The 24,072-nt window shown below is 35.5% G+C and overlaps 1 protein-coding gene across 5 annotated transcripts in view; it reads left to right on the plus strand.

The window, feature by feature from the left end:
• Window positions 1-24,072, plus strand: part of PHF14 (PHD finger protein 14) — a 161,511-nt gene that overhangs the window by 47,825 nt on the left and 89,614 nt on the right. For all 5 annotated transcript variants that reach the window (XM_058800772.1, XM_058800763.1, XM_058800779.1 and 2 more), the window contains 3 exons: window positions 5,640-5,808; window positions 19,820-19,870; window positions 20,028-20,149. In XM_058800772.1, the coding sequence (XP_058656755.1) occupies window positions 5,640-5,808; window positions 19,820-19,870; window positions 20,028-20,149 (342 nt within the window). The remainder of the gene's footprint in view (window positions 1-5,639; window positions 5,809-19,819; window positions 19,871-20,027; window positions 20,150-24,072) is intronic.

Here is a 24,072-nt window from a genome sequence, read left to right on the forward strand (position 1 = left end):
GATTTTTTAACCATACAATGAAAGGGTGTGGTTTCCTTCCATTTAAAAATTTGTGATTTTCAGTTTCTTAGAAATTCTATTCCTTAAACAATTAAATCTTTTTTTGATTAACATGTTATCATAATGCTAAGTCTTATCATTCTTGTGTGTTTTTATACTCCTGACCATTCTGGATGTATTTTCCTGGTAGAGAATGTTCTTAACTGGTACTAAAGCAATGCACAAGTGTTGGCAGACAATATAATGAATCAAAATCTAATGGTAAAATATTGGCATTTTCATTAAGAAAATACTTGGCAGCTACTAACAAGGATTAGCTTCGTCTATTGGAATGAGATTGCTGAAAAAAGGTGATAACTTCTGGTAGCATATGCAATATTGGGGACTGAGATGGACAAAACAAGGACTAATGGTTGTATTAAGGTTGGTTGGTTTTATTTTTGCTCTAGAAGGCCAAGTTATTTTAGTGGTGACTGCTGTGGGGAATATTGGCCACAGGACAGAATGAGCTGTAGAGTTCCTGGCCAGTACTTCCATGAGCACTCAGGTGGTATCTGGACATTCATTCATATTCCTGACCTTGTTCATTCAGTACTGATCCAGCCTCTTCATCCTGAGTCACTGGATAATGATATAAAATTATTAACTTGTATAAAGTTAATAATTTTATATAATAATTTTTGTGCATTTTAACATACATTTAATATAATATACATTTTTACATGCATTTAATGTAATTTACATATTTATATATTGTCACTTGTCCGAATTGAGGGATGTTTAGGTTGTTGCAAATGGCAGATTTTCTTTTTTTTTTAAAACTTTGTAACTTTACACTCTGTAAGGTGCTCTTTGAAGCTTTTTGACAGCTGTATTAGGTTCATGTAAACTGCTTTTATCTCCAGAATAAAAGCAGCCCTATCTTTTTTCCACCTCCACCACTGTCATTTACATGTGTAATTTATAGGTGTCATCTTGAAGCTGTAGTCCATGTTTCTTGTGTTCAAAGTGACTTAATTCTTTGTAAACATGGTGAGAAGTGATTTGTCAGTGTGTGTCTGGGAGACCTGTGTCTTCCTTTTGAAAACAAGCTCTGCTTATTTTCCTTTTTAAACACCAAACACCAGTTCCAGTACTGTTTTCTGGAAGCACTGTAGTGGTATTTGCTAAGCAATTTGAATATACTCTTTCCCAACTCACTGCTACTGACTTAAGATGTGTGTGAAGTCAGAAGTTATCTCTGATTCTTATACCAAGATAGATTGAAGAAACAACAAAATCACCCAATTTCTTTTTTCTTCTGTAGGTTGTTAGTGCTTAATCAGACATTCTGTATGATTAAGAGATTTCAAATCAGTACTGAGAGTTCTTGATGGAACAAACTTCCAGTAATTTAGCAGCGGGCACATTTTAGAAGTAGGCACATTATTGCCTGCTACTGATTTTCCCTGTGGGTCTAGATTAGGCAAGTCTAGACTAAAAGCAAAACAAAACCTGTGTACTGAAAGTTGAGTCTTTGGCACCATTTCTCCTGCTGTTTTGTTTATGCTGCCTAGCAATGCTTGCTAACTTAGAGGTAGGCAAAGATTGTTGCAGTAGTTCTAAAGGTGACCTGCTGTGACAGGTTCTCTGTTCACTGCTTGTCATTGAAGAGCTGAAATTAAGTGAGCATGACCGTGGCACAGCCAAAAAGAAGTCATGTGGCTGTTTCCTATTACTATATTGGGATTAAACAGCAGAATGGGAAGAGTACTTCAAATTCAAGAACCGTTTTGGAATAAACTATAAGAAGAGCTGAAAAGAGATTGTTTCCAAGTCAGAGGAGTGTGTATCTGTAGTAGCATTTCTGTGGCTCTGTGGGAGCTAACAGACAAACCGCTTTGTCTGTTTTGTAAGAGGGATGATGGGACGTAGTTGACTATAACAGTAGAGCCTATTCTGGTAAATCAGGAGGTTGCTTGTAAGTTGATGTTTATAACTCCTTTCTCCCTTTACCTTTGATATATTTGTTATATAAAGTTTTGTTATGTGATTCACACAACACTCTCACTTCCATCATAGTATGATTTTGCTTTTCTTTTCTAGATCTAGGTTTTTTGTAATTTTGATTGCTTTTCATTTTTGACTGCTTTCACACTTGCACAACCTGTTTCAGAGCAAGCTTGTTCATAAAAACAGAATTTAAGTAACTTGAATGCAGTACCTCATCTTTTGGTCAAGATGTTTTATGTCTTCCTCAGTAACATAAAAGTTACAATGCTTCACAAACATATTTAAATAGGATAATAGTGCAGCTTCAGGATTTTAGTGATCTGCATGGGTATTTTCTATAGAACTGTCTGAACCTAGGTAGCAGAAAAATGGTGTCTTTCCCTTGTAATAACAGAGATAAAGAAGAGTAGTTATTTAAATCATACAGGCAGAGTGGTGGATCCAAGAAACTGGATTCTCCACTCCAAATACTGTTGTAAAACCCTATGACTATTTGTTTCTCTTTTAACAGTGTCATTTTTAGTGCAGCTCTTAAGTTATGGAGGCTTTTTCTTTAATTTATACACGGCACATATTTTTACAAAAAATAAATGCTTTTTAAGAACAGCTCATAGAATTTTTGAGCATTTTCATAGAAATTGCTTGCATCTGCATAAGCAGATCATAGTAATTACTTTCAGTTGTGCTTTCCAGTTAATTAATAAATTAATTACATAAATTAATGACATGACTATTTCTGCAGTGTTATGAAGGGCCGTGCTCTCTGATGCTTGCTAAATAGAAATTCACCTTAAAGCTGTGGGTTGGACAGCTTTAAGAACAATGCATCCATCCTATGAAAATAAATTCAAAGTAACTTATAGGTAAGCAGACATGAAATATTTGGAGAGAATATTGTTACTTAAAGCTTCTCTCTCCTTCATCATTGGAGTGCCTTTCTCCATAAAATCTTTAAATAATAGGAGTTTGGTCTATATGTGCCCTTATTGACTTTAGTGTATGTGGATACATATTTGTGTGTGTATATTCACACAAATTTATGCAAACATATAACTGTAGAAAGTGGCATTGTGAAAGCTGTTGTACCTTATATTTTTCTATATTCTAGTGTCTTAAGGCCTGGAGGTGTTAACAAGTACTGTGTGTGTAGCAAACTGAGACTTGTAAAGAGGAGTGTGCTCATTTTATCAAGCACAGAGAACAAAACTCCAAGTAAGCTACTCCCTTTTGTCGCACCCCTTCTGATAATGTAGGAGCAATGGGGAGAGATTTACTAAAGCAAATAATAACCACAGCAATATTAAATACAAAAGGTATATGAGAGAGAGAGGGTTTTTCACACAAAAGGGTATTCACCTCTGGGTGCAAAAACAATGTTTCCCAAAAACAGTGCTGCTGGACAAAGGCTTTAAGCTGGACAAAGCCCTTGCAGCTTAGCCTTCCCCTTCCCCAGTGTGAAGAAAGTAGCAAAGAGCCAGGCTGAAACTCAGAAGCCAGATCCCAAGTATTGTGCTTCCCACTGGTTTTCCCAGAGCGCTGTGCTGGGCTGTGTTCAGCAGCGTTTGCCCAGCTTGACTCGGTGCCACGCGCCCGGCACTGGCACCACTGGCACTGCCAGCTCTGGCCGTGGTTTCGGGCTCTGTCCGGCTGTTTCTGCAGCATCAGCTTGGGGGGGGTTTGGGATGCAAAAGGGGACCAGCAACGATGGAGAGAGGGCTGGGGCCTGCTCATGCCAGCACCTTCTCTCTGGACAGATCCAAGCAAGATGGCAAATTTTCTCTTTTTGGTGCTCGGCTCTTGCTGCCAAACCCACGCCCCCAGTGATGATGTGCATGGTGGGGAATTAAACAGTGCTGAAAACTCCATCCCCCTTTGCTCTGTAACCAGAGCAAGGAGGAAGAATGCAGGACTATATTCTCGTATGCTGGCCCCAGACGTTTGAAAAGGATATAAACTGTCTTGCTTGTGCTTTGGCTTTTCATAAAGACTCCATACTTACATGAGAGAGGGGAGAAACTGTTATCTTTCCTGAAATCTACCCTGTTCTTCTGCTTTTCTAGACCAGCAAATATTTCAAGTACTTTCATTGGTCTTATTCACCCTGTCTTGAGTTCTTTTGAGATAAGAGGTAATAAATGTTTTTAACATTGCAATGTAGACACAATTATATAAAATTTACATATGGAAAAGTTAAAGGAGAAAGTTCTTGAGTTAGTCAGGGTTGCACTGATCTGTTACCCAGTCCATGACTAGATTCCCTCTGTTCTGACTTGGTAGCCACTGGTCTGTGTAGCAAACCATGATGATTCCTGGTGTCCTTTGGTATAGTTAGGAGAGATCTGAGACTGTACTGCTTGGATTACTTCGAAAGAACTAAAAAACATAGAAAGTTGATGGACGTGATATTGTGTTAGCCCTCACTTGAAGTTCACAGGAGAACTATTCCTGTTGAATGTGTAAATTGCAACAAATAGACTCAAATACAACATGTGTATCTGACTTTGTGCTTTTGTTTATATAGGATGGATATGCCTTCTTGTTGGAAATGTGTATTAAAATTTAACTTCCAATAATTAAATACATGGGGTTTTTGTTTTGTCTTCTTCCAAAGCAAATTTGCTCTATCATTTAGATAATTTTAATGTGCTAATCCCTGTTAATGCCAATTAATAGCACAAGATTATGTTGATTTTTTTTGGTTGGTATTATTAAAAAATTGTTTAATAGAAGAACAGTGATGAATTGGACTTTATTTGAATGGACTTGTAATTTTTTGAATGGGAAGTGTAGTGTGAGAAGTAATTAAAACTGGCTATTCCAGTGAGTATAATGCTTTTACTGAACATCCACATTTATGACTTGCATAAAATGATTTTTTTCAAATAAAACCAAATCCTGACGAATTCCTGTCTTGTTAATAGAATTACTTTAGAATCCCTTAATTTTTGAAGTTCTGATGCTGATTTTGTATTTTTTTCAGAAACTGAGTAGGCTTTTTTTTTTCAATTTAGCGTTCCAAGTTTGTTAATATATGTGTTTAGCTTCTTTATTTGTAATTTTCTCCTAACTATTTTTTTTCAGATTTAAAACACACTCCCTTAGGGAATGCATATTAAAATTTACTTTCATAAGAAACATGTCCTCCAAATCTCTGCCACTAAAGCATACTCTCATTGGAATGAATTGAGCACCGTGTCATTGTAAAGGTTAACAACCTAGTCTGGTGGAGGGTGCCCCTGCGCATGGCAGGGGGGTGGGAACTAGATGATCTTTAAGATCTCTTCCAATCCAAACCTCTGTATAATTCTAAAATTAAACTGCAGCAGCAGCTACAGTAATTAATAGATTAGAGATCAGTGGGCAGCTTTAAAAATGAAGATGTGGTAGAATGAAAATAATGAAATAGGGGACATTTTTCCTGAAGATTAATTCCTACTTTCAGAATCTTGGTTTTCAAAGTTAAGTACTGTCAGGAAAATAAGAACATCTTATTTGTGTTTTGCTTGGTTGCTTAAAATGTACATTTTAGATGTCCATTTGATGTCTTGACTTTGACTTTTGAATTAATCTTAAACACAAAACTTCAACATGTTTCTTTTTCTGCTCTTGTGACTGCAGTCTTAAAAAGAAAATCTTCTGCTTTGCAGGCAATGCTCAGAGTGTGACCAGGCAGGTAGCAGCGATATGGAGGCTGATATTGCCATGGAAACCTTACCAGATGGGACCAAAAGATCAAGGAGGCAAATTAAGGAACCGGTGAAATTTGTTCCTCAGGATGTGCCAACAGAACCGAAGAAAATTCCAATCAGAAACACGGTAAATGATGGTGGAGGTGATGTGTTGAGGCTCATATTCATAATATTGTTTCACATGACCTACATTGTGGACATTTTGAATTGAGGGATTTCAATTAGATTGATGTTCTCTTTTTGTTATGTATTCCATTTTCTCATTTTAGTTCTTTTTTAGTTGTGGTAAATACTGTTTAGCTAAAATAGAAAGCTGGGATAAACAGTACTTAACTGAAGAGCTGCACAAGCTTAAGGAAAAATCCAGTTTGCCCTTAAACTTAGCTTTAATAGCTGTTCTTCACTGTAGTAGTAAGGACACTTGTTAGGGTAGATTTAAATATATTGAATTATAGCTGTAAAATAATTGGTAATTTCCTTATCTACAGGCAGCCTGCTGATTGACTGCACATTTTATGACTGTCACAAGACCCTGTTATTTCAGTTTGTTTGGCTTCCTAGTCTTACTAGTCACTGTATATTTTGTTAAACTTTCATGGTGGATAGAATTTTGAGAAGACAAGCAAAACCTCTTGCTTCCTGTACTGATGAAATATTTAGCATCTTTCCTTCTTTTGAAAGCAGTGCTTTATTATTGATCACTGTACATTTTTCCTTAAGTTTTTCTCTCCTACTTGTTCAGAAAACAAGGCTTTTCATGTGTGATGTGTCATACCACCTATAAAAAGAACATAAAAATATCAAAGGGCATTTAGGTCCAGGTTATGGGATGAGTAGTGTTCCCATATCCCTTCAGACATAAGTGGTTCATCTTCCAGTATATTTCTTAATATCAGAAAATATTGCAACCTCTCACATTAGAGTTAGATAAACTTCATCTTTCATGCAGCACAACTTTATTTTCTTCATAAATCTTTCTAGGCATTTTATGATTATACTAGCAGATACATTACTTAATGTACACCGATAGGATTAAGCAAGTATTTTCCTGACCCAGTCTTAAATGTTTGTTTTAATTTTGGGCCACAGCTTTGATTTACCTAATGGCTTCTCTTTCCTTGTCTGTGACTCAGAACTTTAGGAATGACTCAAGCCAAGCTGATTAATTTAACTCAGACTGTTAGGAGTGTGAGTAATCCAAAATTAAATTTTGAGAAACTTCTTTATTTTCCTCATTGAGGCAAAGTACCCTTTCTCCTAAAGCATAAGATCTCATAGAATCTTACAGCTGCCTGGGTAGGTTGAACTTAGTGTTGTTATGCTTATGTTCACACAGAAAGAAGACTTGTCTGCTGTTCTGCTTACTGAACCCTTTGTATCTCATATCCCATTTTTCTTCTTTCTTTCTCTTCTCTCTTTTTATACCTGATGTAGTGCTCTTAGGGTGTGGAGAATCATGATTCTGGGACTAAAGAGAACTAAAATTATTGCCGGAAAGATATTCATAGTTGTAATAACAAAAGGAGTAATATAAGGCATTGTTCAGAAATCCATAGGAATACAAGATTGATTTGTTCTAAAGCCTATGTAATAACTGCCAAAGTTCTTCTGTGCAAAATGGAGACAAGTCTGATTGCTCTGAAGTGTTTCCCTCATGCTGTGGTGTGTTACATAATATATCTTCACACATTGTAGTATGTAATAAAGAGATTAATTGACTTTCAGTGGCATACTGTGTTGTCACTGTATGGTGTTGCACTGTGGAAAAACACTGCTATCAGTCTAAGAAAGATTTTGTTCCTCTGCTTGAATTTTTGGTCTTTGTTTCAGTTCTCTCCAGTTCTTTGCTTCTCTTCAACACACAGTTTGCAAGATAACATCTTTGCTGCCCTGTCAGCAGGGCTTCTCTGTAAAAGACAAACATTGACACTGACTGTTCCCCCCTCCAATGATTGGCCCCCTTCTGGGTAACTCCCCCAGTTTATATACTGAGCATGATGTTCTGTGGTGTAGAATATCCCTTTGGTCAGTTCAGTCAGGCTGTCATGGCTGTGCTCCCTTCCAGCTCTTTGTGCAGCTCCTCCCTGGCAGAGCATGAAACACAGAAAAATCCTTGATTTGAGGTATACATAACTTAGCAACAGCCAGAACATCCATGTGTTATCAGCATTATTTTGTCAGCATTGCTGATACCAGGTTAGCTCAGCTGGTCAGAGCAGGGTGCTAATAATGCCAAAGTTGTGGGTTTGATCCGTGTATGGGCAATTCACTTAACAGCTGGGCTTGTATGATCCTCATGGATCCCTTCCAACATAAAATATTCTGGGATTCTCATGCTAAATCCAAACTCCAGAGCACTATACCAGGTACTCATAAGAAAATTAACTGTATCCCAGCAAAAACCAGACCATCTGGCCAGAGACCTGTGACAATTGGAGCACACTAGCGTTCACAGCTTCTGCATGACATTAGAGACTTAGTTTCCTTCTGTAATTTGGAAGTGTGAGAGGACTAATACTGAAGCAGAGTTATTCAGTCAGGACAAGTGCTTCTCCCTTGTACAGTCCTCTACATTAATTGTGTGCCAGAACAGTGTTTTGTATCCTAATGCTAGATAAGCTTTCTAAAGAACCCCGTGAGTGCTCTATGTATTTCTATCTCTTACCTTTCAAATATTTCACAGCATATTTATATAGACTCATAGATTCACAGAGTGTTCTGAGTTGGAAGGGGCTCACAAAGATCACTGAAGTCCAGGCCCTGCATGGGTCACCTCCAAGAACCATACCGTGTGCCTGAGAGCATAGTCCAAACACTTCCTGAGCTCTGTCAGGCTTGGTGCTGTGACCACTTCCCTGAGGAGCTGTTCCAGAGCCCAACCACCCTCTGCGTGAAAAACCTTTTCCTAATATCCAAACTAAACTTCCCCTGACCCAATTTTAGGCCATTCCCTTGAATCTTGTCGCTGGTCACCAGAGAGAAGAGATCACTGCCTGCCTCTTCTCTTCCCCATGTGAGGAAGCTGGAGACTTCAATGAGGTCTCCCCCTCCCCAGGCTAAACATGCCACTCCTTTAATGTCTTCCCCTCTAGGCTTTTGCCATCTTTGTAGTCCTCCTTTGAACTTTTTCTGATAGCTGTAATAGCTTTATCTTTTTTATATCACAGTGCTCAAAACTGCACACAGCACTTGAGGTGAGGCTGCCCCAGTGCTGACCAGGGTGGGACAATGCCCTCCATTGCCTGGCTGTGCTGTGCCTGATGCCCCCCAAGACACGGGAGGCCCTCCTGGCTGCCAGGGCACTGCTGAATCATGTTCTGCTTGCCAGTGACCAGGACCCCCAGGTCCCTTTTTGTGGCACTGCTCTCCAGCCTCTCCTTCCCCAGTCTGTCCATACATTGAGGGTTGCCTTGTCCCAGGTGCAGATTCTGGCCCTTGTTAAGCTTGATACAGTTGGCAATTGCCCAGATCTCTCATTTAGGACCCTCTGCAGGGTCTCTCTGATTTTGAGGGAGTCAGCAGCTCCTCCCAATTTAGTATAATTGGCAAGCCTACTTAGTATATCTTCAAGTCCTGTGTCCAAGTGGTTTTTGAAGATGCAGAGAAGAATTGGGCCTAATATGAAGTGCTCTGGAGCCTCACTAGTGACAGGTCACCAGTCTGATGTCACCCCCTTCACTATAACCTAAGGAAATCAAGTTGGACAAGATGAACTTTCCCCTCATTAAGCTATGATGGTTCTGACTGATGATTTTGTTGTCCTTCGAGGGTTTTTCAGTATCTCCCAGAAAAATCTCCATAATTTTACCAGTCATTGAAGTGAGACTGACAGGCCTGTAGTTTCCAGGGTCCTCCTTGCCCTTGAAGACTGGGATATTTGCCAGCTTCCAGTCAACTGGGACCCCTTGGATTCCCAGGACTACTCAAAAATCATCAAAAGAAGTTTTGTAATGACATCAGACAGTTAAGTATTCTCTAATAAGGCCCCATCAGGCCCCATAGACTTACAGGGATCCAGCTGGAGCAGTGAATCCCACACAAATTCTGGGCTGACTGGGAATTCAGCATTCTCACAACCATGGTCTTCAGCTGAGGGCACTGGGACCCCCTTAGCCTGTTGTTGCTGATGAAGACAGAGGCAAAAAAAGCATTAAACATCTCCGCCTTGTCTGTGTTTCTCTTTGTGGGAAGACAGAGAGAAAGCCCAGCCATTTGCACTCCATTGTTTTTCTGATTTTGAACTTCCCTTGACCATATAAGTGAATATACAAGGGTAAATTTAAACAAACCATACTTTTACTCTGTACAAATGAATGTAAATAAACAAGACATTAAGCTTTATACTTAATTCTTTTTTGTAATGGCTGCATTTGCAGACAGAATTTAATGAATTGTTTATGCTTTATACATTTCAAGCCATATGTAGAGACCTTTTAAAGATTTTTTGCATTTCAGTGCATAGCTTTTAAAGCCAGGTTTATTTAAAATCGTTATAATTTTATCTTTATCATTCCAATTTCACACTTTTATAAGCATCACAAATCATTATTTCTGCTGCTAAATAATTTCACAGAAATTAATAGCTAATGATTACCATGTAGCTAATAGAAATCAATAGCTAATTGCATAAACCAGATATCTATTAACACCTTCCTTATATGTCTATATTTCTTATAAATCTGCATATGTTTTTTAACATTTGCTTTTCTACGCTGTACCATTTCTTTCACTTTTTTTCCTCATAAAGATTATAGAATAGATTGTTTCTTTGGAAAATACTCTAAAGAGATGCAAATAGCATTCTCAGGAGTAAATTGAGAGGTTAATGGTTTTACTCTATGCTTTTAGTCTATGGTTTTACACAGCTGTGTATGTACAGATTTTCAGAGTCTATTTGAGGTGATCTATATTATAAAAACACAGCTTTTAAAAATATCTTGACTTCATTTGCTATCCTAGAATAAAAAAGAATACACAGATTATTTTTTTATCAAACATGTCATTGCTAAAATAGTTTTGTTAGTCTGAGGTCTTGCTTTTGTAAAATAAGAGTTTTCCCTCTGTCCTTTTGAAAAAATGAACTTAAGTATATTTTAAAGGTTTCATCACCCATGCTTTCCCTACAATGTATGCAGTTGTCTGGAAGTATGATTCAGTTCCTGTATTTCATATACATACAACATCTTCTGTAGAAATTTTGTGCTGCTGGGGCTGGCTGTGTGCTCTAAGAGTAGAAGGGACACTTGATGTGTCCTTGGAAGTAGTGTTTGTGTTGTTGAATATTCCATCTTCCAATAAATGCTGTCAGATCCTGGTACTCTTAATGAGGATATTAGAGGGTTTTTTTGTGTGGCTTGTTTTTGTGGAAATTCCATTTTGAATTCCTTTTTATTGAGAAGCATCTATCCAGCTAGTGTTACAAAGGTGAAATAAAAGAATTTTGGGAACTTAATTGTTGAAGCTTGTAAATGAGGTATTCTGATGCACTGATACCAAACTTATTTTTGCTATTTGAAACCTCAAAATCTTTTTTCTGTAATTGCATTGTATATAATCCAGAGAAACACACAGTAATTTTTCTGTTTAACAGTAAAAAATCTATGTTAGTTATGATTGTGACATACAGAATTTAAAGATTAATTGCTGTCAACTGAACATAAGTACTCTAGAAAAAAATCGGTATTCAGTCAACTTTCTGAAACTTAAAGTTTTCATTACAATGAAAGTCGTAAAATAACGTTGTTTTCTTTATCAATTAATAGAAAAGCTCAACTGAAGCTATGACACCATAACATCATAGACCTCACAAATATATAAACTAATTATTTCAGCTTGCCGAATACATGGACACATGATAATATAGGACTCTCTTTTGGCTTCAGGTCAAATTCAGAATAGAGTGAAGTAAGATCTAGCTCTTCCACGATGCTTGAAGCAAATGGAGTGTATCAGTTTGACTTTTTTTTTCCCCTTCTTTGTTTTGTTTTGCTTTGTTTGGAGTTTGGGGATTGTTTTAGTTGGTTGGTTTGATTTTTAAGAAAGCAAGAAAGAAAAAAAAGACCTGCAGATGAAAAATCACTTGCTTTTCATGCAGCAAAGGCATGGAGAAATGAATGTATTCCAAATGGTATTCCAGTGGTGTCAATACTGGTATCTCTCTACCAATGTATCTGTCAATTCTGCAAATAAGTTCTCGTAAGTTGAGTTTTCCAGGAAAGAATCACTTGTTTTATCAACGCCTGAAAACTGAGCTTTTCTGGCCTCCTTGTCTTTCTGCTTGTGTTTCAGTTCTCTAAACATGTACTTTGGAGAAAATTAGTGTTAAAAAGGATAGAAGTCAATCCTGCTCTTTCTCAAGTTCTGTCACTTATTTCAGCCTGAGAAACAGTAGTTACAAATTATTTGATAGACTCAGTGATAGTTTTGCTTGAAAGCAGGAATGTTGCAAAATTTTTGATTTTCTAGGAAAAAAGTTCTCAAGACAATGGAAACTTAAAAAAAATAGAGAAAAATTGTAATTCTATGTAATTAAGCTTAATGGTTGACTTGTTTCTTTTTATAATGATATTTTGATTAACTGCTGTTTCTTTTCATCTGACAGTTCCTTTTTATTACTGTCATTTTCCTGGAAAATTTAATAATTATTTCAAAGATATTTTTTGAATAGGAACGATATATACCATTTAAGATATTCACTGATCTGTACTGAACAAGTGTGCCATCTGGTGTCTACATAGCAGTCCTTACCTCTCTTTGAAATTGTTTTATGCCTATGGGCTGCCATCAGTTGAACATTTCTTCTGCCTTTTAACAAAGCAAGGATAGTCAAAAGGATTTTTTCTGCAACTGGATTCATCATAACCTTTTAATTGGCAAAGGAAATTTGCAATTTCTAATTTTTCATAAGGAATAGATGACATCATGAATTAATAATTGCTATCTTGGCAAAATGATCATGGTCAATGTGTAACAGGATAGAGAATACATTATCTGTGCAGTTTCTACCTGTGTGGCTTTTTTCACAGGCTTTTGTGATTTGTTTTGTGCACGCTATTGATAGTACACTGTTTTCATTAAGTCACTTTTTTAGTAGAGTGAAAGTTTCCTCACTTCCATTTTCTGAGAGTGTTCTGTTTGGCTTGTGTTTCATATCAGAGTTATCTTCTGTTCTGTAGTGGTGTAATTCCCCTGCGTTGACCTCTTTGTTTGGAATGATTATATAGCATTCTAATGTTTACTGATTTTCTTTTTGTTTGTTTGTTTTTGGATTATCCCTAGCAGTACATGATAAAGGCTGCATAAGTGAGATGGTTGAGTTTTGGAGGTTTTTGATATGTGTTATATCTATCTATGAACCATAGTTTGATAAAAGGTAAAAAAACAAACTGTGGAAGTACATCATTAATGTTAGTGTGTCAGCTACAACTTGACATAAGATAGAAATGCAAATGTCTGAAGAATTCAGATAGGATCCAGAGTTAAACCATGGCTGTAATCTTGTACTGATCCTCTTTGCTGTGCTTGTCAGCATGTGTAAAAGACAGCTGTGTGTCTTTTTCAAGTAGTCACTGTAGCCACAGGTCTGGCAGGGAAATATAAGTCAATATGTGCTGTTGTTTCTGACAAGAAATGTGGCGTTTATAGATCTCCAAAAATCAAAGCACCTAAAGTGTTTCACATTTTGCCCTCTTAAAACACAAAACAACTCCTGCAGACTTTCTGCAGAATAAGGAAATTACTGTAGTACGAATAGTTTTGAAAGTCATATGTATCTTAAATATCATTGTACTCCAATACCTGCTACATTTATATTTTCTTTCTCAAGGAATGTTTTGAAAAAACTCAGAAATCACCATTGATCTTCTGAAAAACTGTCACACATGAGATCAAATACAGAACCATACTAGTTCAATTTATGTGGACTTGAACCTTTGCCACTGACCACAGTTGTTTTCAGTATTTCATATTCTTTTCCATGTATTGTTAACATTGTTAACTCCTCTATATCTTCTTGTGAAAAACAAGAAATTAAATAGGTGACGGTATGCACTTTTATCCTCTAGGATCACTTCAAAAAAAAGCTCATGAGGAGCAAATACTTCTGACTTTCGGGAGTCACCTCTCCTATTTTGGTTGGTTTACAAGTTCTGGATCAATCATGTTGGGCTTTTTCTTCCAAATGGCAAAGCAAAGTGCTCCAGGGGAACATCCTGCCTTCTATTGCTGTCTTTGGATTAACTGGTTTAAGGCACAAACAGTGAAACATAACAGTGAGGTTTGGTGACAGCCATAGTGGTCTTGGGTCATGTGGGCACCTATTCTGTCCTGTTCACCGCTGGCTTTCCCACCTGGAAGCTAACATGTCAGCTTGTGGCATCTCTTAGTGATGCCAAACAGACTGTTTCCTTTGCAGCTTTGCTTTGCTGCTTTGTTTCCTTTTACAAACATTCTGTTTACTTTCAACAACTGTAGGGTTCATCTTAGGCTTTATTTTTGTTTACAGATGTCTTTCATTTGTCTCCTGTATAGAATTAATTTTTCTGAGAATATTCAAAATCTTTTAGTCAATGCATTATCTAATCTTCTTCATTTTATGTGTTTCATATTGTTGCTTATAAACAAAAATACAAAATGTAAGCAGTCACTTCCAGCTTTTCCAAGTTCAAAATGGAGACTGTCACTTCAGTCTTTCTTCTTCTCCTACTTTTAGGTTTGAACCCATTGTTGATCACACTTTCCCTCAGCATATTTTCATTCCATTTTGGACCGTGTTCTTTAATGTTGTTATTTTTGAAGTGTCTTGAGTTCACCATTTCCTCCCATGCATTACCCCGTGTCCGTCATTCATTTGATTTATGTCACATTGTATCATTTATGACTTCATCATTCATTATTAATTTATTGTGTTGGTATTGTATTCTGCTTTTTAGCCATTTAAGTCATGATTCTTTTAATTCCCTATGCCAACATGCAAGTTTCCACTCTCTAACAGCAGAATGCTGCACAGCTTATATGGATACTTTTGTGACACAAAACACAATGGCTGAAAGAAACCAATTTTTTATTTATCTTTCCCTTGGCTGTGGAAGTGTATGCTCTAATTCTCCTATTTTTTCTTTGTTTTTCCAAGGCTTTCTCTAACCTTCTTTCTTAATTGTGTTTTGTTTCTTGCATTCTATATTGTAGAAAGATACATATTTTATGGAGTATTGTAGAAACTGTCAAATTAGATCATTACAAATTAGATTAGACAGAATGATCCAATGTTGGATCTTTTCCTACTGCTCTTTCTTTCCAGATTTGATAGCTGTTTGCATGTGATGCCCACCACTGCTTCTCTCTAGGGACTCTTGTAATGTTTGTGTGAATTTTTAAAACGATAAGCAAGAGAGGTAGGATTTTATCTGCTCCAACTATTAAATGAAAAATCAGGAGTTAATGAAATAACTGAAATAAGTGAAATGGGAAATGCCTTAATACTGTGGGATTGTTCTCTAACTTCCACACATTGTAAGCCTTGAACTAAAAGACAAAAAAGGACATTGCCAATTTTTAAGTTTCATTTATTCAGAACATTGCTCTTTTCAGAGGACAAGCATTAAAATTGCTATGAAGGGTAAAGCTTTGGTAAGATATTCTTGGAAAAGATGGCTTGCTTTCATCTTGATGATTTCATTGAATCAAACAGTTCAATTTCTTTACCCAAGGAAAATAATCTTACAGGATTTTAAAGAGTTTAATTAGCAGTTTATTTGATCAGGTGTGTTTTTCCCCTCAAAATGTTATGCTAAAAGAGACTAATAAGAAGAATTTAATCTACTTTATCTTTAGCAATTTTAAACTTTTTTTATCAAAGTGTTTCTTTTGTTCTTGTTTAAAAATAATTCTGTTTTATACTGGCATTTTAATTTTAATTCCTTGACCTTTCTTGGTCTGCTCAGATTACTTTGGGTTGTATTGCTAATGAAATAAGGTACAATTTTTCCCTTTCAATTCACTGTAAGATATGTTCTTTGTGATGCAACAGCTAAATCTGTTTATTTAAAATAATTACAAGTTTTAACTTGATTTCCTAAGGAAAATAAGTTAGTCATTTGTCTACTACTATAGTAGCATTGCCTTTAGTAATTGATAGATCCATTATTGCAATATTTGATTGAGAGTTGTGTATGCTAAGGTTATTAAGTGTTGGAGTGTTTTTTGGAGCAGCTGAATGGGAAGGATGAGGTCTGAGTGTAGAAAAGGTTCTCACTTTAGTTGGGGAACACATGGAGAACTTTGGAATGCATTGGGAGGTATGGTTTGGATGCACTAGAGAAGAAGTTATGCCACTAGAGAAGGGGAGGAATAGAAATGTTGTTTCAGGAGGTCAAATTTTATTAATTCAACTGGTTTTAGTGTCAATTCATTCCTTTATTTGAATTATTTCACTACCATAATTGTGAAGGAAATTAAATGAAAAATTTAGTCTGCACTTGTTATGACTTTGGCATGTTTTTCTGAGTTTTTGGGGCAGTTAAGATTATATAGAATCAGCCCTTAGCTATACGCATCTAATTTAAAATCCTCAGTTGCCTGTGTGGTAAGCAGAACTGGATGGTGATTGCATTCTGATGCTGTGGGCTCCAGATCTCAGTGGCTGGAGTCTCAGTGTTACTGGTAAGGGAAGTGTCTGAGCACATCACACACTTTGCCCTTACTGGAGTGCCCACTGAATGAATTCCAAAGCTGTGTCAGTACAGAATTTTGGATGAGACACAACCAAAGACTTGCCAGTCAGCAGTCATTAAATGTCAACATTTGAAATAATTTTTCACAGAAATCTTTTATTTCTACATGAAGCAAACTTTATAGGTACATATTTTGAGCCACTTTACATTGTTTGGTACTTTTTTTGAAATTAGTATTCTTGTTTTGAAGTGTCATCTTGTCACAGTTGCCTTGGGGGGGTTGTATCTCTCTAATCCACACCTTGCTCTGTTTTGATCTGGACTGAGTTGTCTGTCCCAAATGGTGGAAGTTTTACAGCTTTTCTACCTTCTACAGTAAAATAAAAAAGCTGCTGGGATAGCACTGGCATTAATTGAGATTTTGCTTGAGTGCTGATAACATGACTTTGCTTTCCCAATTTACTGTTTGAACACTTTGGAAATGCCAGGACAAATTTCACAAAACTGTCTTGCTCCATTTTATGGTATAGGGAAATCCTCAATTGAAGGTATCTCTGTAGTATTGAATTGGCAGGGACTGTGATTTTTAAAAAATCACTGTCTTTATGGGCATATTTTTCTGGATTAACATCACAAGTTTTGAATATAAACAAGTTTATCTCGGTTGTAATATATGTCATTTAATAGCAAAGTTCCCTTAGCTGCTTTTAAATAACAAAACTTAAATTGTTTATGGCAAGTACATGCAGCACTAATATTTTATATTTGTAATCTCTAATGTTTTCGTTCTGAGTCTGCTAATGACAGAAATTATTAAGAACAATTTAAAACACAATACTTGAGGCAAACAGCACGGAATAATTCTGAATAAAGTAATCCAGATTTAAATTATTCTTTCCTGCTGACCTGTAAGTTAACTTTAGTGACAACATATTTAAAATTACAAACATCAAGTTACTGGAGGGCTGTTGCTGAAAATCAAAGAATATTAAATTTTCAGTTGTTAATTTGATCTTATTTTTCATCTTGAATGCTGGCAATAGTAAAATAGTAAAAAAACGTAGTAATTATCTGAGTAGAAGCATTGAAAATATTTTTAACTATGGAGGCCCATTTGGAAAAAAAGCATAAAATTGCTATTTTAAAAGCATGTAAAATATCCTGCAAATATGTGTACTAAGGTGTTGATTTTAATGTTTGTTTCCTAGTGATTATTGAACAAACTCAAGTATGTTTGAAGGTTTAGACAGCTGATGAAAGCACAATGAAAATATAATTTAATGTGACATTCCTTGTCATGTGCATCATGCATTATAGAGCAAACAGGTGAAAACCAACATTGTCTTGGCAAATGTGACTAAATTGATTATAAACCTTATGTTTCCATTTAACTGAAGTTTAAATGTGTTTCATTATTCCTTAAAATTGACTTATTAACTTGTAATACTTTCTATTTAGAGACAAAAGTAATGTGATTATTACCTAGATTTCCAAATTTTGTGTAAGTTTTCAAGATAGCATTACTCTGATGGTGCAAGGCATGCACTCCTTGTCTCTTGCTGCTTAAACATGAAGAGTGAGGACCTTAATACTGCCTTCATTGGCATGCACCGTTATACCGACTTCTTTATAATCTTTACACAGCTGCATTCAGGAGGGCATCCATAGCTTAAAATTGTCCAAGTTTGTAAATGTTCTTAGGACTAATTCCAGAGGCTGAAAGGAGTAAAATTGGCAGTTAGTGTGCTGCTGTCTGATCAAACTCCTTTTTTGGCTAGTTTTAACTTGCAGTGACCTTGAATTGTGTAACATGTAGCTGACACATAGCCCATGTTACATTAATACCTCTAATATTACACTGATAAATTCAGTTTTCTGTAGCAAATATTTTTTTCCAAATTTTGGTGCTGCTTATGGATTGTGGAATGTAGAACACCTCAATTACTAGATGCATAGTAAATATATGTATTAAATAGATAAGGGTTTACGTTTTTTTATAAATCACCCTTAGGGAAATGTGAAAGAGAATCCTAATGGCAAATAAAGTATTCTAGAGAGCCATGAAATAGACTAGAATTTTCCATTCCACTACATTCATTGCTACTACAGTATTAAATCTTGTCTAAAAATCTTCCCAAATAGAATGTTACTAACATACACAGATCAAAATCTGCAGAAGTATAAAGGTATAGATGTGTTGAAGTGGCAACTTTATTTGCAGTGTAGCAGTATTTAAATCTGTAAAACAGTTAAAAATAGAGAACTGTCTTCAATTTGAAGCTAGTACAAATCACCTTTAAGGAGGACCCAACAGGAGAAGCATTATACTGTTAGCTTCTTTGGAATTGAATTTATGATTGCTTGTGCTTCTAAACTGGTCTAAGATTTTTTTGATGAGTTGTTTTTTACTTCTTCGGAAGTGAACACCAGCTGCTTCAGAAGAAGTTTTAAGAAACCATAAAGTAGACAGTGCTTTTCTTTATCATATGATAAATTACTTCCTAATGTGGTGATTTTTTCACATAAAAACAAGAATTTTCATGGTTTTTTATGTATTTATGTTATTTGTGTCTGCGTGTCAGACACAAATTTTGGGTTACCGGAATAGTCTCTGATTTCCTTCCACATTCCTTCTAATTTACTTCCCTTTTTGTACAAGAAGGAAAGAGTGATATTGTCAGCTTGTGGCAGTTTTATAACACTGGCGGGTTAGTAATGCTGCTGTTTCAAAGATAAAATGTAGTGACTGAACCTGAACTCATGCACGTTGTATGTAGTAACTTCAAAGGTGCTTGTAAACCTTTGGTGCTTACTGGTACACTCCATGGATACCCCTTGTCTTCCACATTGGTGGTATTAATACTTTTTTTGCCAACTGCAATACTGAAAAAATTTCTGGTTCTTGTGTAGAATCATAAGAAAGATCTGTTGTGTACCAGTCATATGTTGGTATATGCTACAGCTTTATGAGCGTTTGCCATATACCCATTATACTAAGCTTGAAGTTTTAATTCTTGTTGCTCCTCAGAATCTGTAAGGTATTTTGCCTTCCTGTTTTGGTAAAGTTCTTTATTTCTTTTTTAGTTTTATCACTTGGCTTCTAAATAGAGCACATTTTAGTGCTCAGTGAGTGATTTTAATACACTGTTCATATCAATATTCAAATTACTAGTTTTGGGAAGTTTGTGCAAAGTCTGTAAGAGATTTGTAATTCTAGTGACAGTCTTTTTAAAAATAAGACTTACCATACTTAAGTGTATATATTTACTTTTTGGCTTGTTATATAGATTTATATTCAAAATGTGAAACTATCGTCCTAAAACTGATTAGTGTAGTTGTCTGGCAGTGATTCTGTAGCAAATGCTTTAAATTATTTCCTTGTGATACGTTTTTGTTGTTAGGAATAATAGATAAATAACAAAAACATTCTGTTACCTAACATTGCATTTTAAATATATTCTCTTCTAGAGAACTAGAGGACGAAAACGAAGCTTTGTGCCTGAAGAAGAAAAAGCTGAGGTTGGAATATAGTGCTTTGTTTCTTTGTTTTTTTAACAATTTCACAAAAAATTAAACTTGGGGGTGAAGTGTTACTTTCCATGCCATAATTGAAAATATTTGCTTTCCTTCCCTCCTTTCCCCTCTATTCCTTTCTTTTTGCCTTCTGCTGTGACAGGAACGTATTCCCAGAGAAAGACGGCAGCGACAGTCTGTGATGCAAAAGAAGCCCAAGTCAGAGGATTTAAGGACTGAGTGTGCTACCTGCAAAGGCACTGGAGACAATGAAAATCTAGTCAGGTAGGTTTGATACTCTGACCTTATGGGGAGTTAAAGTCCCATCTTTAACACTTGTCATGATTAAGATGAAGAAAATGTACTTTTTGAAAACACGATACATTTCCTCCCCTTATTTAGGAGTAACATTACATTAGAAATACTGACTTGATTCGCTTATTGATCTGCCAAAAACATTTATATTTTAAATAACTAAGATAATCTGGTTTTCTAACACAGGAGAATTAATTTGCTCTCATCAGGGTGAATTGTCAATGTTTTAGAGCAGGTGAGAAAGATAAACCAACATTTTAATGATATTAAAGCTACATGAGCATCCTAAAAGTAATTAAATTAAAATAATCAACAATTTTATGAGCTGAAATGTGGATTGTGAAGAATTTATATTTTTAAAAAGGTATTAATGCTACCTCCATTAATGCAGATCATGAAAGGGTTTGATAATCATGTTTCTTATCTGAAAAAGAAATGAAAAAAGTCCATTGAATGATGTTTTAGTAGGTGCAGAAATCTAATTAAAGTATAGAATAGCTGCTGTTAAATAGCTAGCATTGACCACAACTTCTGCAGATTTTTTATAGCTCACATTGTAGTATCTTTGCAAAGCTATAAAAACTGTTCACAATTCTTGAAAGAAGAATCATGGACCTTATCAATGAGAAAGTGGGTTTAAAATGCATCTACAGAGATTTCATTAGGATGATCTTATAAGTTCAAATTTAAAGAAGTGTATTGTACTTAGGTACTGTATGCTTCAATGAGATTTTTCTGGACAAGTTCTTCTCTTTAGGTCAGATATAATTGTTGCTTTTAACTGGAAGGAGTACTCCAAAATAAGCACTTTAGTTTATTTCTGGGAGTCACAGTTATGAGAAAGGTCAGAGTCACTAATGACATAAGCAAGCAAGACACAGCTTTATAATCAGGATGTGTCACAGGTACAGATGCCTTGTACATACTCAGAATAGCTGGTTTTAGTATCAACCACAACATATGATTTACCATAGCAGTTGATAAAATTCCAAGGTTGTGTGCCAGAGTGTATTTGTATTTCCAAATTGGAGGCAGAGTGCCTGTGTACAAGCTCATCAGTAACTGTGACTCTCATATACAGACAAGCCACTGCTGCTGGGTAATCTTAGATCCTGCTCAGAACCAGACTGTGAAAGAGAGGGGGATGTTACAGGGATTGCTCATGCAGTTCCACTGATGAGGACTGGTGGCAGCAGGTTTTTATCTGCCCGTGACAAGATAAAGGGCTTTCTTAAGCCCTATGGTTTACAAGAAATAAAAGAGACAGGAAGACTGTTTTGTTGTGGGAAGGAATCTTGGTAAAACATGTGCTGTGTTTTACTGTGAAAAAGGCAGTGAATTAGTTTTTTTTTTTTCCAAGATTTTTTAAGAAATGTAAAAAATACCACACTGGAGGACATAAATGATAAGATGACAAAATGGCATGAGGAGCTGTATGTTTAAGTTGTGATTAAGAAATAATGGTAGAAAGAACTGCTGTGTTTTCCTTACTACAGGAAAAGATTTTAGGAGTAATTTAGATGGGCCAGAAATAAACATATTACATACCAAAACCCAACAGGTTCTCTTAAAAATCACCCTCATAGTTAGGCCAAGTAATTACTAAGTACTGAACAGTACTCCTGCATAGGAGAAGGAGTTCATGTTCTAATCCTTTGTTCATAATTCTCTGAAAAATATTTCCTTAAGTCTTACTATTTTCTCTATTAATTTTTAAAAATATTTAAATTAAAACTTCCTTTTCTTCAAATAATATCTATAAATAGCTTGAACTTTGTCCAGTTTAGGTTACCACTGCTTCTAAAGAACTGTGGAGACTTACTTTTGATAATTTCTAAATTATGTTAACTCTGCAGTCTAAGATGTAGGGGAGTGACCCACAGTGTTGCTATGTCAGAGAAAGTTTTCAGAAGCTTCTTTTCTATTGCATCATAACAAAGTGATCTGAGTGACGCTGTGCCTGCTCTGGTGCTTTTTCCTCCCTGTTCCATCATGCAGGACTCCTTTGTGGTGGTAGAAATAGTGTTTTAAATGCAAGGTTTTAGGACTCCTTGCAAGCAAGAAATGTTGAGGAGGGAAAACAAAGTATTTTTTCAATATCTGTTTGTTTGGCACTATCTGTTAGTAAAGCCCAAAATTTCTCAGATCTTTATTATCATCTTTGGTCTTCACTAAAATTACTGGATTTAATTTTCCCTCTTTCTAACCCATCTATAACTAAGAAAAGGGGGGTTGTGGTTATATTTTACAAGAGATTTTTCTGAATATAAAAGTTCCTCACTAACTTAATACTTTCACAAGTATGCAACTGGTGAAACTGCACATTTAGGGAATAGTCTTGAAGAGCCTCCTATCTTTGTCTGCTGTCTGTTACCACAAACAGGGCTGGTTACTTGACACTTGGGCAGTCTGCTTTTAAAAATTGTAGGTTCTTCTAAAGTTTATTTGTCCCTCATTCCAGATTTGCTGAGTAACAATTAGAGGAAGATAAGGGATTTTTTTCATATTTCAAATAATGCAGCAGAAATTTATAATTTATAATAATAATTTATTTACCAATGAATTTGGGGTAAAAAATATAATCTAACTAGTTCTTACTGTATGACTGTTGGAATTGTTTTTTAGTCACAATTTCAAGTGCTTCTGAGTAGCATTGGGTGGTTAAGGGATTATTTGCTATATGTTCAGTGGCTTTATTTAACCTGTTGTTCATATGGTTTAAAAAAAATAAATATGAAAGGATTTATCTTTAAAAAGTGCATTTCATTCTGATGCATCATGCTTTATTAATTGACTAAATTATGCCTTAGTGATTATAGTGATAAAAATTAGGATATCTTTAATTATAAGCTTTTGTCTAAAACTTATTGATTGACATGTTGCTTTTATTTATGCTAATAGTTTAGCATATATATTATTATAGACATGTCAAGATAGTGCCTATTTAATCAAGGATATCAGATAATATAGATAGGCTCTTTCAGTATAGTAGCATGCACTAGAACTGAAAGATTAGATTTTGTGGTTTTATCCACTAGAAAGGACTAGTCTTGTGATACTTATGTGAAAAAGTAGTAAAAGATGGAGGTTTTAAAATACTTTATATTTGACACAGATAGGTTTGATATGGGGCAGGCATGAAGATGCAGCACTTTATAAAAAGAGAAAAGAAGTAAATTTTCTGAGAAACTCAGAAAATAATTTTAAAGATTGTTTGTTTTTAGAGCTGACCTTTGCTGTTTGTTTCAGAAGGCATTTAGATATGATGCTCCTATTTTCATTTTGTGACTATTTGAAGTCATATATATGATTTAGACATTTAAAAGCTTTCCTGAGTGCTTAATTACAATCTTGCTTGAATTGCTTAGAATGATAGATCTTGCAGAGGAATTGCTTTATTTGTAAGTACCTCCTGTTTAGGTTTGTTTTTTTTTTTTTTTTTTTTTTTGGGCTTTGGTTTTTTTTTTTCCTTAATGAGGCTGTAATTCACTGATGCAAATCTTTAAAAGTAGCTCTCCAATAGTTCTCTTTAGAATGTTACCATATTTAGTAGCAACATGGATAAAGAAATGTCTTTCAGGTGGCTCAGTATGTGATAGGGAAAACCTGCCCTCCATATGGTTGCATTGTACAGACAAAGTGCTTCTAGCACAGTATTACTGTATAATCTCCTTTGGTAAAATGAAAAATTAAGATGAACTTCTCTAATTTTAATGTGTAGAATAGTTTTGTAAAGAAGAATCCACAAGCTAATCCAGTTAAAAAATTTTCAAGGGAGGACTTCTGAATGATTTCACTTCTAAAGAAGTGGCCTCTTCTCAAAAAATAATCCAGTTTTCAACTGCTCCTATTAAAAAAAATTAAATACAGTATCTGTTGTTTGCTTTAAGATA

This window comes from Ammospiza caudacuta, chromosome 1, assembly GCF_027887145.1.
Source record: "Ammospiza caudacuta isolate bAmmCau1 chromosome 1, bAmmCau1.pri, whole genome shotgun sequence".
Taxonomy (NCBI): Eukaryota; Metazoa; Chordata; class Aves; order Passeriformes; family Passerellidae; genus Ammospiza; species Ammospiza caudacuta.